The sequence below is a fragment of the Nannobrachium achirus genome (genome assembly GCF_963921795.1).
Source record: "Nannobrachium achirus genome assembly, chromosome: 19".
In the NCBI taxonomy this organism is placed as follows: domain Eukaryota; kingdom Metazoa; phylum Chordata; class Actinopteri; order Myctophiformes; family Myctophidae; genus Nannobrachium; species Nannobrachium achirus.
Window position 1 is genome coordinate 18,723,189 of NC_137826.1, and position 15,825 is coordinate 18,739,013.

General features: G+C 45.8%; 1 protein-coding gene across 1 annotated transcript in view; it reads left to right on the top strand.

Moving 5' to 3' along the window:
• Nucleotides 1-15,825, top strand: part of fat3b (FAT atypical cadherin 3b) — a gene marked incomplete at both ends in the record, with an annotated part of 155,642 nt that overhangs the window by 115,866 nt on the left and 23,951 nt on the right. The window contains 3 exons of the mRNA XM_080749287.1: nt 12,188-12,344; nt 13,243-13,659; nt 14,150-14,375. Coding sequence (XP_080605413.1) covers nt 12,188-12,344; nt 13,243-13,659; nt 14,150-14,375 — 800 coding nt within the window. The remainder of the gene's footprint in view (nt 1-12,187; nt 12,345-13,242; nt 13,660-14,149; nt 14,376-15,825) is intronic.

Sequence of the window (15,825 nt, forward strand, 5' to 3'; positions counted from 1 at the left end):
GCCCCGAGGCCTGTGTTCGAGGCGTCGGTGTGGAGTAGAAAATTCTTACCGAAGTCCGGGGTTTTTAGGACCGGCTCATCGCAGAGCTTCAGTTTGAGGCCTCGGAACACGGCCTCGGTCTCCTCTGTCCAGCGCAGCATATTGGGCCGACTTTGTCGGGTCATCTCGTACAAGGGAGCTGCAAGGGTAGCATAGTTATTTATGAACTTGTTATAGTAGGACATGATTCCCAAGAATGACTTTAACTGCTTCTTGCTGACGGGTTTGGGCCATTCGCGTATACGCTCCACTTTGCGTAATTGGGGTTTTACGCACCCGCGCCCGATAGTGAAACCCAAATATTCGGCCTCATACAGACCTATTCGGCACTTCTTGGCGTTGGCGGTCAGACCCGCTCGTCGGAGAGCTCCCAGGACTGCTTCGATGTGATGGAGGTGATTCTCCCAGGTGCTGCTGTGGATCACAATGTCATCTAAATATGCGGCGGCATAGAGATGATGGGGCCTTAATACTCGGTCCATGAGTCTCTGAAATGTTGCGGGGGCACCGTGTACCCCGAACGGTAAGACAGTATATTGGAACAGCCCTTCAGGGGTAGAGAAGGCTGTTTTCTCTTTGGTTTCTTTTGTAAGGGGCACTTGCCAATAGCCTTTTGTCAAATCGAGGGTGCTTACAAATCGAGCGGAGCCCAGCCGCTCGATTAATTCATCTACCCGGGGCATGGGGTAAGCATCAAAATTTGAAATCTCATTTAATTTACGGAAATCATTGCAGAACCGGATTGTGCCGTCCGGCTTGGGGACCAGCACAATGGGACTCGACCAGGCACTGTGTGACTCCTCTATAATTCCCAGTTGTAGCATATTTGTTACCTCCTCTTTTACAGCTCCTCGCCGGGCCTCTGGGATACGGTACGGACGTTGTCTCACTATTTTCCCCGGGGTTGTTTGGATGTCGTGCGCAATAGCGTGGGTACGGCCCGGCAGTTCTGAGAACCGGTCCGCATTCCTGCTCAGAAGCTCACGTATATCTTGCGCCTGAGCTGGGGACAGTTCCTCTCCAATAGGGACTGGAGGCGGGTTCTGAGAGGAGAGAGTGGTTAGTAGGGCCGGGAGAGCGACAGGAGGCACAACGTGCCACTTTTTCAGCAGATTAATATGGTAAATTTGCATAGTTTTCCGCCGCCCTATTTGGCGCACGCGGTAGTTGACCGGGCCCAGTTTCTCCATAATTTCGTATGGCCCTTGCCATTTTGCGAGAAATTTACATTCGCTCGTGGGAATGAGCACCAGCACTTTTTCGCCCACCTCAAAGCTCCGCAGCGTGGCGCCTCGGTTGTACACCCTGCACTGGGCGCGCTGCGCTTGTTCCATGTGTTCACGAACGAGCGGCCAGATCTTCTTGGCTCTCTCCTGTAATTGTTCAACATGGTCAATGACAGAACGATGTGGGGAAGGTTGGCTTTCCCATGTTTCCTTTGCTATATCCAACAGCCCCCGTGGCTGCCGTCCATATAGCAATTCAAACGGGGAGTACCCCGTAGACGCTTGAGGCACCTCCCGTATGGCGAACAACACCAGCGGAATCAAGCGATCCCAATCTTTGCCATCTATATCTATCAACTTTTTTAACATCTGCTTTAAACTTTTATTAAAGCGTTCCACTAATCCGTCCGATTGCGGGTGAAAGATAGAGGTCTTTATTTTATCTATTTTAAGCCATCTATAGAGTTCGGTGATGACGCGAGACATGAAACATGTGCCTTGATCCGATAAAATGGCATCGGCTATTCCGACCCGGCTGAATAGCATGAAGAGCTCGTGCGCCACTGCTCTGGCTGTAGCGGCTCTCAGGGGTATTGCCTCGGGGTACCGAGTTGCATAGTCTAGTATTACCAATATATATTTGTGTCCCCGAGCCGATTTGGGGAGCGGGCCGACTATATCCATACCAATGCGGCTGAATGGGGTGGAAATGATAGGCATAGGTATGAGAGGGTTACGTTGGAAAGGACGGGGTGCGGTGAGCTGGCATACACCGCAGCCTTTGCAGAAGTCCTCTACTGCTCGTTTTATGCCTGGCCAATAAAACCGTGCATTGATGCGATCGGTGGTTTTCTTCACGCCCAGGTGCGCCCCCAGCTGGTGCGTGTGGGCCAAATACAATACTCTGGTGACATATTCTTTTGGCACGAGCAGCTGTTCTATCACGTCCCCAGTGTTGTTCCGCCACCCTCTATACAGTAAATCCCTCCGCACAAAGAAATAGGGGGAAATTAATTCACTCACCCCTTCACATAGTTTCCCATCAATCGCGCTGACGTTCCTCCGAGCATTTTCCAGGTTCGGATCGTTCCACTGTTGTGTGGCGAAGTCCCCTCTGAGCGGAGAGCACTCATCCTCCTCTTCGGGGAAGTCAGGCCACGCCACCGGCTCTGGCTCTTCTGACGAGGTGCCCCGCGGCGCTTCGTCCGCCTCGGGTGCATCTCCCTGCAGCTCCTCGTCTGGAGAGGGTTCGCTCTCTGGTCCCTCTGAGTCGGCGCGGAAGACCGGGCACGCGGGCAATGAGTTCCTCCAACGGGGGCCCGGCCGGATCTTTCTTCTTCGCCGCGGCCGCGGCGGTCCTCTGCCCCCCGGGTTCCAATGTCTCTCAAACAGCACACAGTCCGTGCCGATGAGCAGTGGGACCGGTAGGTTAGGTACAATTCCAGCTTCCACTTCGACATCTCCTTTGGTGGATTGGACGCGTACAGGGCCGTGCTTAGCGATTTGGAGGCCCCAGGCAAACCCCAGTTTGAGGCCCCTGGGTCGGGAGCCATATGCGGGTCGCGGACCAATTTCTAGGGGTCGCGATTTTGTTTCCTATATTTTAGCTTTTAATTATTTGAAAAAATATATATATATATATTTTTTAATAACACAAGTTTAATAGCCTATAAACTCTAGCACTTTTTCAAAAGAATTCCAGAGAAAATAATAAGAGGAGGAGGGAGAAAACAGGGGTTGAGTGTTTTACTCAGGGACACTGCAACACATTGCTAACCTGGCCTGGAATCGTACCTGTGACAACCAGGGATCTGGTTCCCTTGGCAGGCTCACTAACCACTCAGCTATGGATGGCCACAATGTTTGACATATAGAAGATAAAGAATGAGCTTCAACTTCTCTCACCAGAAGCAACTTACACAGGACAGGTAAAGTAATAAGAATAAGAATACTGAGTTAAACATTACATTACATGACCATGTTAACAGCCTTTTGTTAAGGGCCCTTTTACTATTTATATATGAGGGTATTGAGAGCTTGAGTTTGAGAGCTGGTGGGGCACCAAATGAATTTGGGGGCCCTCAAAACGTTAAATATAAATATATACAGTATAAATCTTGTTTATATTTTTAAGGAGACTAAAGTAACTTGTGACATTAAAGCTCTTTTCAGATAATCAGAGCCCATTGTTGCAGCGACAGGCCAACTTCTTTCAGGTGGTAATTAGCTGCATGTCTGTGGCAGAAATGTCATCTAAGGATGGTTGCTTCATGTTAAATAACACACTTCAGCTCAAGTTTCATACACTATTAAACCTATGAATTGAATCAGTGTTATTACTTATAGTGTTTTAAAAAAACGTAATTATAATAAGAATAAGAAAAACTTTTAAGTGCATGTTTTGCAGTGGTTTTCAAAGACAAAGTTTGTCTCACAGGACAGTCAGTGGGTTAAGGCTATACATATCCATTCGAAGTTAAACACATACATTACATGACTATGTTAAGGGCCTTTTTACTGTTTATTTATATTTGACGATAACTCATGGAGCCCCCTGGGTGTTTCTGTTTGAGAGATTGAGAGGCCCCAAATGGATATATTTGGGCCCCTCAAAATGTTAAATATAAATAAACAGTATACAAACTATGCGTGCCATCTTTAAGAAGCCCCAGTAAACCCTGTGAAAGTATTTCAAGTTAAACATCACATTTCATGTTAAGGCCCTTTTTACCCTTCTTTTATATTGATCTCATCCCGGGCCCCACTTCAAACTATCTGGGGCCCCCAAAATGAAATGGAATTGATACACATATATTATATGTATATATAAATATGGGGGCCCTCAAAACTTTTTTTAAATATAAATATATACACACACTTTAGAAATAATGTATCCATTCCCTGCATCGATCCTTCTTAAAGTTAAAGTAATGTACGTGACATCACAGAACAGACACAAAAGAACCGCTTGGGTAATCAGGACCATTGTTCTCTGGTCACACCTTTGAGAGCCACGCTCTTTTCAGATTCTAATGAGCTAATGTTAACCCTCACCCTCACTTCAACTGTTCTCTGTCTCACAGTTGAGAGCTCAACTGGGGCCCCCTGATGGCCATGTTGGTTAAAAAATAAAATAATAATAATAATCTCATGAGGCCCCCAGGCTGTGAGGGGGCCCCAGGCGGCTGCCTATTTTGCCTGTATGGTAAGCACGGCCCTGGACGCGTATCAGCGTCGTTGGGTAGGAGCGCACATCCCCATGTACACAGCTGACCGGCATACGGCTGGAGGTGGGACGCCCGGCATGCTCAGCGTGTACCAGCGTGACGACGCTCCCCGAGTCGAGAAGAGCCTGGGTGTCCACTCCGTCAATTCTCACCGGCAGGTTGGAGTGGCGCCGCCGCTGGCTCCCGGAGTGAAGGCAGGGGCGTCGGCCGTCGGAGGCGGCGGTGGCGGATGGCATGGATACGTCCCGGTCTCGGTCCGGGCAGGACCATGCGATATGATCCGCTTTCCCGCAGACGTAGCACCGGCGTGATGTCTGCGGTTGGCTTCGGGCAGTCCGCTCTGTGGCGGCTCGTCTCGTAGTAGTAGGCGACAGGGGAGTAGCCGGAGGCCGCGAGCGGTCCCGGTTGTAACGTGCCTCCCCCGTCCCTCTGGGAATCTCTGACTTTGTGCTTCTCATCATCTCTGTACTCACTTGGTGATTTTCCAGGAGCGCAACCAGGGCCTCCACGGAATTTGGGCTCACCTGTGAGGCATAGCGGCGGGCATCAGGCGGCAGGGAACGTATACATTTGTCTATGACAATTCTCTCAATCAGTGGCGGGTCACCGGCCGTAGTCAGCCACCCATGAGTTAGGCGGAGGAGAGCGGCTATTTGGGGCCGAGGCGGCAGCGCCGCTTGCATGTTCCACCCATGGAAGCGCTGGGCTCGGGCCGGCATACTATAACCTTGACTAGCCAAGATAGCCGCTTTCAGGCGCCTATATTCACGGGCCTCTGCCAGGGGTAGGTCACGGCACACACGTTGGGCTTCTCCTGAGAGGAAGGGAGCGATGATGCTGCCCCAGTCGGGGACGGGCCATCGTTCCCGGGCAGCGGTGCGCTCGAACACCTCCAGGAAGGCTTCAATATCATCATCGGGGGACAGTTTCGTTAACACTTCTCCAGGCGAACGTGTGGGATTAACGTTTTGGTCAATTTGGATTTTCTCTATTAATTTAGTCACCGCTTGCTGTAATTCGGCCTGGCTCTGTAACAGAGCGTCTAGGGCCGGTGTGGTTGTCATATTGCGTCTAGGTGAGGTTCAGTACCCGTATTCTGCACACCATGTGTGGAGACTGAACCCAAACCAAGGCACAAGAGAGCAAGGACAGGGTTGCCAACTCGGGCATTTATTGAACAGTTCTTATTTTACAACAGCATTGTAATGCAACGTAGCATGAATGAACAACATAAATGTGAATAACTGAAATTGTCTTTTAATAAATCAACACAAGGTTTTCCCGGGACGGGGCTGTCGTTTCTCCTCTTCGTGGGGCGGCCAGGGGGGGGTAGGTAAGAGTTACTTTAAAGGGGTTTCCCTCCACAGGAAACAGGCGAGTATAATTCCATTGTATAGTCTCTCTTCCCCACCGGCGCTAGGTGAGTATAGTTCCTCTCTACAGGTGACAGGTAAAGTATTTCTTTCCCATAGGTAATAGGTGAGTATAGTTCTTTTCCACAGGTGACAGGTAATAGGTGAGTATAGTTCTTTTCCACAGGTGACAGGTAATAGGTGAGTAGGTGCCCGCTCTTACACCAATCCGTCTAATTCTCTATCTTCTAAATAAAATGAACACGGGGTATAATGGGCCTGGGGCCAGAGAATTTCCGGATACTAGTAAGGTTTTAAGGGAAGTGAGATATACTCAACAAAATAGGAATAGGGGTGGCTCGCTGGGGGTCCGGAAGGTAAGGCTGTGGTCTCCTTTTCCAGGTCCTTCTCCTCAGCTCGCCGAGTACACACTCTCCAGTGATAGGTACACACTCCACAGTGAGTCAGGTTTGCGCTCCTCATTGATCCAGGTACACACTCCTCAGTGTCAGTCCGCTCCCAGTCCATGCCTAGAAGTAATGAGTAGAAGGAACATTACTATAATGCACTTTACACAGTAACATGCGGTGGAGAGGGAAATATGGTGGCTCTTACCGCCTGTCTGCCCATGATCAGCTTGTCAGAGACTCCCAGCACAGACTGAAGGGGAGAGCGAGCTCAGTACTTATGCACCCCTGTGTTGGGTGGGGCCCACAGGTGCATACGCTTGTGCCTGATGAAGCGTGTGGGCCGGCAGGTAACGCCCGTCAATCACTTGGCCCACACAGTGTGTTGGTCTGCTAGGGCTCGCTCTCCCATCCAGGGTGCGCTTCTTTGACATGCAGGGCCTACCTGGCGGGCGGTGTCCGAACGAACCACCACAATATGTATATATATCCGTGGCCAAATACATATCATTTTGGGGGTCCTTCACATGAAAAAGTTTGAGTCACCACTGACATAGAAACATAGGATCTGTGTTTTTCACGATTTTGCTAAAATAGCAGATCTACAAGCTCGCAGCGTGGCCACTCGGTGCCGCGCTGTGAGCTTGTATATCTGCTATTTTTCAGTAGTTAAAGAACAACATAACGCGTAATAATGTGTTCCCAGTCTAAATGGGTTAAACCCCCTCTCCCTATGAAGAACATTCATGGGGGGCCCGCAGTGAATCCTTGTACCCAGGGCCCAGAATTTCACCCCTGGCTCCTATACCATGCAGTGAAACTTTGAGTCAGAATACCCACAATAGTGCTTCTGTAGAAGTTACTCAGGAACTTTAGCACCATGCCAAATTAGTTTACGAGTCTCAGCTGCCTGAGGTGGTAGAAACTCTCTCCACCACTAAGCCGTTGATAATAGGGGTCCAGCTTCTCCAGCACATCTCATATAGGCAGAGTAGGCGACTGCCTAGGGCACCATGAGGGAGGAAGGGCGCCCACCAGTGTAGCCTACAAATACACACAAATAATGAAAGTACATTAAATAAAATAAAAACGTTTTTGGGCGCCCATGGGCACCAAGGCGCCTCTCCCAATTGAACAAATAAACAAGAATAAATACACTTAATATACAAGCACCCTGTTCTGTTCCTCATCTGCTGAACTTAAACTTTTTTTTAAAAGGCTTTCATATACTCTTAATTATTTTTTTTCAAATGAGGTTTGCCCTAATAGATCGAAATGTGCTCAGTTTTGGCTATTTTCTGGGTGTTAATTTCAATAAATAAATAAATTAATAATAATAATAATTAATAATTAGTAATTTTCAGATTAATTAATTTTCACACTGGTGGGCTTTGAATGGGGACTGCCCCATAGGTCGAACTCCCGCAGGGTCGAACAGCGTCGGCAGGTTAGATAATCACTCAACAGCGTCGTCATGGTTACTGAGGTTAGGGTTAGGGTTAGGGTTAGGTTTAGGTTTAGGCATTGTTTTACTGAGGTTAGGGTTAAGGTTAGATTTGGGTGGTCGGACCAAAGGGTGTTCGACCTAATGACATGTTACCCTTTGAATGCCAATTTCGCCTAGTTAAGGCCATGGCCGCTGCTGGTGATTGTGTGTGGCTGATTTAAATAGAAGACCATGAACTATTACCATTTATGGTTTGTGTTGTGTGGTGATCAAAAAATGTCCTTGCTTGTGTTCCAGTCTACCAGGTCATTAACTTCAATCAAGATCTTAATTACCGCTTACCAAGAACATGGTTTTGAACCCAGGGAACAGACACTTATAAAAACAAATAATGCATAAAGTACTTTCTCTTGAAAAGCATTTAGACTAGAGCAACGCTATTCAACCTGTGGCCCGGGGGCCGCATGCAGCCCCTGTGGCACGTCTATGCGGCCCGTCATGGTCATACCAATAAATATATTTAGTCTACTTTCAGTGTGGACAAATAATTTCTGTTGTAATCTTTCAGTTTCTCTCCAAAACCACTATAGGAAATCATTTTTGACTTGTTTTATAATACACTTTTGCTAATTTGTTTGTTCCAAAAGAAGAAACGTAATCTTAATCATTCCATGACAATAATTTTGTTCAATGAGGTTTGGCCTTATAGATGGAAATGTGGCTACATGTTTCTGAGCTTTCCTTAATTTTTAGACTACTCATGTAGTGTGTTACAAAATCATTGGCTAAACATCCAAAATTGGGCCGTCATTTTTAGCTTGTGGCCCTTGGACTTTTTGCATTTTGCAGAGAGGCCCCTGAGTTGAGTAGCCCTGGACTAGAGTGTTTGTCTGGGGAAAAGAAGCCAGAAAAAAAAACATCCCACTTCATCATTTATACGGTTTGTGTTGTTCCTGCCACTGGCATGCATAAACACAGTTGCAATTAGTCAGTATTGACTTTCACATACTTGAACCACTTGAACTACTTGAACCAACTGATTTAAGTTGGTTTCCTGTATTTTTTAATACATTTTTGCATTGTTGCAAAAGTGCAAGAGTTGTGTGGCCTCATACTTCTCAATATTGCTACAGAAAGGTATACACAACAGTTATTTCTCAAAACTTTCAGCATAAAGAAAGACTTGTTCTTGACAAGGTGAGTCTGTGATTTACAGAGACGTGTATCACTGGATAAGGATAACAGATATCTTTATACTTCACCTAAAAGTAAAAACGGATTCGCCAAGTTTCATGCCTTCTTCCCTACATTCACTTCAGTTATTCACCAGGCATTTCCTGGTTGTTACACAGACATTGTCGGCTGGCAACGGCAAGGGAAAATATATAAATAAATGGAAATTGTGTTTTCTTTCGATTTGCTGTTAAGTCAGCTAAAAAAGAAAAGGGTTGGTGGGTAAAACCACCGCTCAGTTCACACGGGTGCTCAGTTCACACGGGTGTGATTTTTTAACATTACACCCTGTGAGAAATGTCCAAAAGGCGGCCGCATAGGGGCTACTTTTAGGAGGCAGGGCCGGATCTACAATATGGGCACTTTGGGCACGTGCCCAGGGGCCCTTGGCATCAGAGGTTCCTACAGGGTGGGTAAAAAAAAAGAAAAAAAGTCAGGGAAAAAAAATTCTGAAAAAAAAGAAAAAAGAAAGAAAACCCCCAGCAATTTAGTTGTTATCTAATCCAAATGATGCCCCCACCCCCCCGATTTTGTGTGTTTTATTGTTGAGAATGCTGCTGCTAGTGCGATTGCTCGCTGCCTGCCTGCCTGGCAGCGCACAATGAGCGCTGCTGCAGCAGCAGCATTTTGGGGGGAAGGAAATGGCTTGTTTTGACCATGTAGTAGTACTATAATAGTACATTGTTATTTATTTTGATTGTCAGTGGCCACACTGCCACTGTTTCTTAACTCAGAACGTTATTGTCTTAAGTGTGTTCTCTGGCTGCTGATATCGTTAAGCTACTTTTTAAAATGCTGAAAACAGTTAGTCTGAAGCCCTGTAGTGCGGTGACTTCATTTCGGCATATCGCCACTCCGACATTGACTTCTTATTGTCGGAGTGGCGACACTTCCATAGAGGTTAAGGTTAGGGTTAGTTTTGAATGAAAATGCATTGAACTTGCATGATATCGATTTGGCTGAAGGGAGCTACCAACTTGTTAGCGCTGTGTTCCCTACTAGTGTACCTTGCATTGGGTGTTTATTTTGCGGCTCTGTTGTGTGCAAGCCTCGTCCGTCACCGTCACATCATCCAAGTAAATCCTGGCTAACCCTTCGTCATCAAATCGTGTTACGTGCCAAAAGTGGCCGATCTACAAGCTCACAGCAGCTCGCATCTGCGACGCTGCAGGATGAGTGTACAGCGAGTCACAGCAGTGCTGCTCACGTCTCGGATTCGGTCTGAAAAAATCAGCCCCATCCCAGCTCTGTGCACTGTGTGCAAGCCCACGGGAAGTATTTACAGCAGGTCTGTCAGACGGACCCAGGCAGGATTTCCCAAGAATCGCATTTCATCAGTTTAATGGAAACAGGCTAAATTAACTTTGTCTTAATGCGCATTTCTGATAATTCGCTTCCTATATTCAAATAAGTTTATGGAAACAAATATTTATCTATCAGTCAGTCAGTCAAGTTCTCCTCAAAACTTTGGCACGATTCAACTCCTACATACTTACACCTAGAATCAGCTTACTGTGGACTCGTGTGCTTGTACTTTTCTTTGAGAAATGTTTTGTAGTTTTGTAGAAATTTAACTTTTGGGTTTTAGGATCCCGATTGGTTGTGATATCTCCCTGACAACCAAAAACAACCAATGGCTGACTGTCCCTTCAGGCTATAGGATTTACATCCTATAGCCTGAAGGGACACCCAGCCGTTTTATTGGTTGTTGTTGGTTGTCAGGGAGATATCACAACCAATCGGTGGACAGGCTTTTCATTTTTCATTACTTCTACTCCGCTACAATTACAGCATTTGACAGCTTTAGTTATTTTTTTTGCAGATTTTATTATTAATACAAAACATAGATGAAACAGTTAATGCTTTGACTAATAATCGTAAGAAGCTGATCTACAATTTGTGACATGTTGTGAGCTTGTATAGCTGCTGTTTATGAAAAAGCTTGTCAATATTAGGACCATCTGAGTGCTTTTAATTTGATACTCTTAAGTATATTTTGATGCCTATACCTTTGTGCATTTGAAGCTCCACACAACTCCCCCCACAATTGTTTCGGAGGAACAATATTCTTCAGTTGGCTGTCCAATCATGACTGTGGGCAAATGTAGAGCTGCTTGTCCGAGTGCCGCGCTGCGAGCTTGTAGATCTGCTATTTTTGGAAAATCGTGAAGATTTGAATTTTGACCCGATTCTATAAGTGTCTTTTGAATCCTTCTAAGACTTTTTGAAAAACCTGTGTTTCTATGTCAGCAATCTGGCTGGCCATCATCAAAGAAAAGGTCCTTTTCACTTAACTGGAGCTCATTTAGTCTGTTCTTGAGAGACTACTATGTCAGTGGTTCTCAAACCTTTTCATGTGAAGGACCCCCAAAATGATATGTATTTGGCCACGGACCCCCATCTCAAAATATTTAGTTCCGGGGACCACCCAGAAGCAAAATTTGAGTTACAAACGTTCACTTTAAAAATACATATTCAAAGATTTGCACACATTTTCACGACTTTTTCAAAAATAGCAGATCTACAAGCTCGCAGCGCGGCACTCGGTGCCGCGCTGTGAGCTTGTAGATCTGCTATTTTTCCATAGTTAAATCATTCAATAATCCTAGGCCTAAATGGGTTAAACCTACAGATATTATAAAGTACATTGTATTCACTATATTCATCGTGGAGTTGTTTCTTAAAGGCAGGTATTGACCACTTGAACTGCAGCATGCCTATTCTAGGGGGTAACATTTGGCCGAAAATAGCCCATCTACAAGCTTACGACTTGTGGCGATGTTTGGTGTAAATTGACAAAGAACGCACCAAATGCATTGCAACTCTGGTCCGTAAGTATAGAGGCTGTTGTGGAATGATGGATCAATCAGCAATTGATTAAGCAATAGGTGTCTCCTATTACAATAACACATGGCTCAGACCATAGTTATACTGTAGCTGCTTCAAGGAGAAGCTGAACCATAACAAGACAGGCTGTAACATAAACAATAACTACTGTATCAGGCCTAGTGGAGACATCTAGGCTCTTACAAGCTATCAAATATCATAATTTGTTATATAAGCATTATAAGTGATGGTAAAATATTAAGTTTAGCTACAAGCAACCATAATAACAATAGAGTATAATGAATAATTCTTCTCCAAGGTTATAAGTGGTTAATTTATTGCAGATTCACACGTATCAGCCTGCTTCTCGTAATGCCCTGCTGTATGCTGCATAATATCCTTAATGTCTTCTGACTGTCGTTTTTTTCAGATGTGATGAGGATGTAAATGAGTGTGAGCTGGAAGGGTGCGAGAACGGAGGAGAGTGTGTGAACACGTTCGGGGCGTTCTACTGTAACTGTTCTGATGTGTATGGCGATCAGTTCTGTGAAGATCAAAGCCCAGGCGACCCAGGGGGCGACACACAGGTATAGTAACAATACTCGCAAGCCTACACAGGATTTCAGTTTACACATGAGTACTTACTGTTAACTCGGTTCAGCCTTAAAGGGGCAAATTAATAAAGTGACTCAAAACGAACAACAAAACTAATATTTTCTTGCTTAAGGTAGTGAAAGTGTTGCGCTTGAAAACTGATCAATAGCTTCAAGAACTTAGTTTGGCCTGGCAATCAAGTCACTGTGGTTTGTATCGTTGTCATGGAAAGGTCAGAATGGTTGTTTCACTGTAAATGTAATTATGTTGTTGTTCCCCCTGCTCTTAATTAATCTTACTGGTTGTTCTGTACACCAGAGTTAGTAACTCAATACATGTATTCTGAAGATAGGAACAGCTACACCAAACTTATGAAAGAAAGTAAGGCCCTCTTCCTCATGAACAGACTACGCGCTGCTTTCAATGGATAATTTAATTAAAAGTCTGGCATGCCATGTCACTATACGAGGTGTCTCAGGTGTGCCACTGCCAAGTTTAGTTTTACACATGCACGCACTAACAAACGCGAGTGCATACAGTAGGGGGGTGGAAATAAGGAAACTGAAAGTAAGAAGTGCGCTTTGTTTCATTGTTGGTATGCTGGATTTAGTCACACATCTATAGTTCTAACCTGTCTAGAGAGAGGAAAAAAATTAGACTACGGGTAAACGCCTACTGCATAACTACTATCAGTTAAATACAAGTTAACAGATCCTGTGGATCCATCCTTAAAGAAATCACTGGCTTCATTTAAAACAGGCCTGAAAATCCACCTTTCAGTAGGCCAAAGGAAGGTAATTATCACTTCTGCCTTAGACAGATTATCACCTCCCCTCTTCAACAGTTAATAACTCTAATGTGAGTATATAACACTGACATCACTGCTCCCAGGCAGAGCTCCTGTCCTACATCGGCCCGGGCGAGATCATCGGCATCGGGGTCCTCGTCTTCGTCATCCTCCTCCTTGCCGTCCTCTTCGTCACCTTCAGGAAGAAGCTCACCTTCAGGAAAGGGTCGGACCCCGGCGCGGGCACCCAGGCGATGATGGGGGTGTCGGCAATCTCCACAGAGGCCAGCTACATGCTGCGTAAGACCGGCATGGGGGCGGAGGGGATCGAGTTCAAGGCCATGCGCGTGCCGGGTTCCCCGGTGACCGCTGGTTGCTACGGTGTGGACGTAGCAGGAGCGGGCAGTGGAGGCCCTCCTCAGGTCATGGTGCGGCCCAATACACACTCCCCACTGCCAGGAGGACACTGCAACCAGGCCCTCGTGGATGGAGACAGGACTATGTCCAGTGAATGCAGCCAGGTATGATGATGGTGTGTGTGTGTGTGTGGGGGGGGGGGGGAAACACACACACACACACACACAGCCTCCACCGCTCAGTTCACACAAGTGTGATTTTTTTTCCTTTGACCACTAGAAGGTGCAATGCATTACTTATGAAGCGCAGCGCTTCAGTCTGCAGAGCATGTCCATACACTCGGCTGATAAGCGCTACAGTCTGCAGAGCATGGCCCTACTAGCTCCATAATATCGTCTGATAAGAAGTGATAATCTCCGATGCTATCGGATGATAACATTCGAAGCAGGTGACACAGCAGGGGAGCCTGTCTGACACCTGGTCAGATGCTGTCCAACTGGTCACCGAAGTACAACCTCGATGCGAGAATGCATTGGATTAAAAGACACCTTGATGATGGCTTGTGTGTGTGTGTGTGTGTGTGTGTGTGTGTGTGTGTGTGTGTGTGTGTGTGTGTGTGTGTGTGTGTGTGTGTGGCACACTCCTTCCCATCAGTTGAGCAGCTTCTTGTCAGATGGCCCTCATAGCCGGGGCGGGGCCATCAGGAGGGGCGTGGCCGTGTGCAGCGTGGCACCCAATCTCCCGTCGGCATCGCCCTGTCGCTCAGAACATAGCCCCGCCCACAAGGTGTCATGGGACCGAGAGGGGGACAGGGAGGAGGACCAATGGGAAGAGAGTGCCTATGAGCTGCAGACAACACACATACCTAACAGCGCACAGGGTGAGTACAGTACATCAGGGGTCTTCAACAGGGGGTCCGGGACCCCTAGGGGGTCCTCACAGTTACTACAGGGGGTCCTCCAAATCTTTGTGTGATCTTTTTATATTAATCACTTGAACCCTACCGTCCATATTCTGAGAACTTAAGACGAAATTAGCTGATCTACAAGCTCACAACGCCTCGCAGAGCTATTTTCGGCAAAGAGCTTTAGTGTAGAGGGGGAAAAGAGCAGACTAAGTACAGAGTGAAAGGTCAAGTTTATTAAGTATTGACGGTTCAAGTGGTTAAATATCTGAAAACACAAATTGACATGAATCCAAAATACACTGATGATTGTGCTGTCAAACAATGAAACTATCTCTGAAAAGGTTGTGGGGGTCCCCGCTTCATCTCTCTCTCAACTTAGGGGTCCTTGGCCTGAAAACATTGAAGACCCTGCAGTACATCATGTGCCTCATCAAAACACAGAAATCGATGAATGAATAATACATGTAACCATTGTGTCCCCAGGGGCTTGCATTTCTTTTGACTGTTTTGATCTCACGCACAACGCGATGAATGAAGTGAGCTAACAAGCATGTTTGGATTACATAAGAAGTGTTTGTTCCTCCGTGGTGTGTTTAGCAGTGCACAATGAAGACATAGTAACAGGATAGCCCTAGAGAGGGTACAGTAGATCCATCATTGTTTCATTGAGGACAAAACCCAGCCCAAGAACGCAATGCACTGCAAGGACCAGGGTTTCAAAAGTATGATTGGATTTAAACTGTTCTAGTAACTGGATATTTCAACAACAAAAAAGAACGATCAATGAGATTATGATCTTTCACATTCGGTTTTCGATTTGGTGATGTAATCCTAGAAGCTTAAATGTTGCTTCTGCGTTTTTCAAAACCCTTAAATTAGAGATACGTTTTGATGCCAAAAATGTGGCTAATCTAGCCCTAGTAAACGACCATATCCCACTGGAATTTTTATTAAAATGTTTTGCATTGTTTAATACACCCTGTGTGTCATAAAGACATTGATTAAATAGCATGTACAGAAATGTTTTATAGTGGATATTCTGGCCTCAGATCCTCTGCCTTCTCCACTCTACCATCTATGGTTGTATTTTACATCTGGTTCAGTAAGGTTGGGTTAGAAAACGTCAATGTTTGGAGTACAAATGTACAAATGATGCTGTTCTCAAGTCCCACAAAGGATCTTTTTTCCTACATACAAATGGTTATGTTATTACATACCGGTACATACTGAAAATGGACTACCATAATGGCATTACTTTATGTTGCAGATTGTTTAGTTATAATGTTATAATTAGTTGTGTTTATGCTCAGGCATGGGTTTGATGTTGTGTTGAGATTAGGGTGAGGATATGGATACGGGAGGGCAGAGTGCCCTCTGGGCACAGACTGAATAATGTTTCATTTATTAATGCTGTCTGTCAATT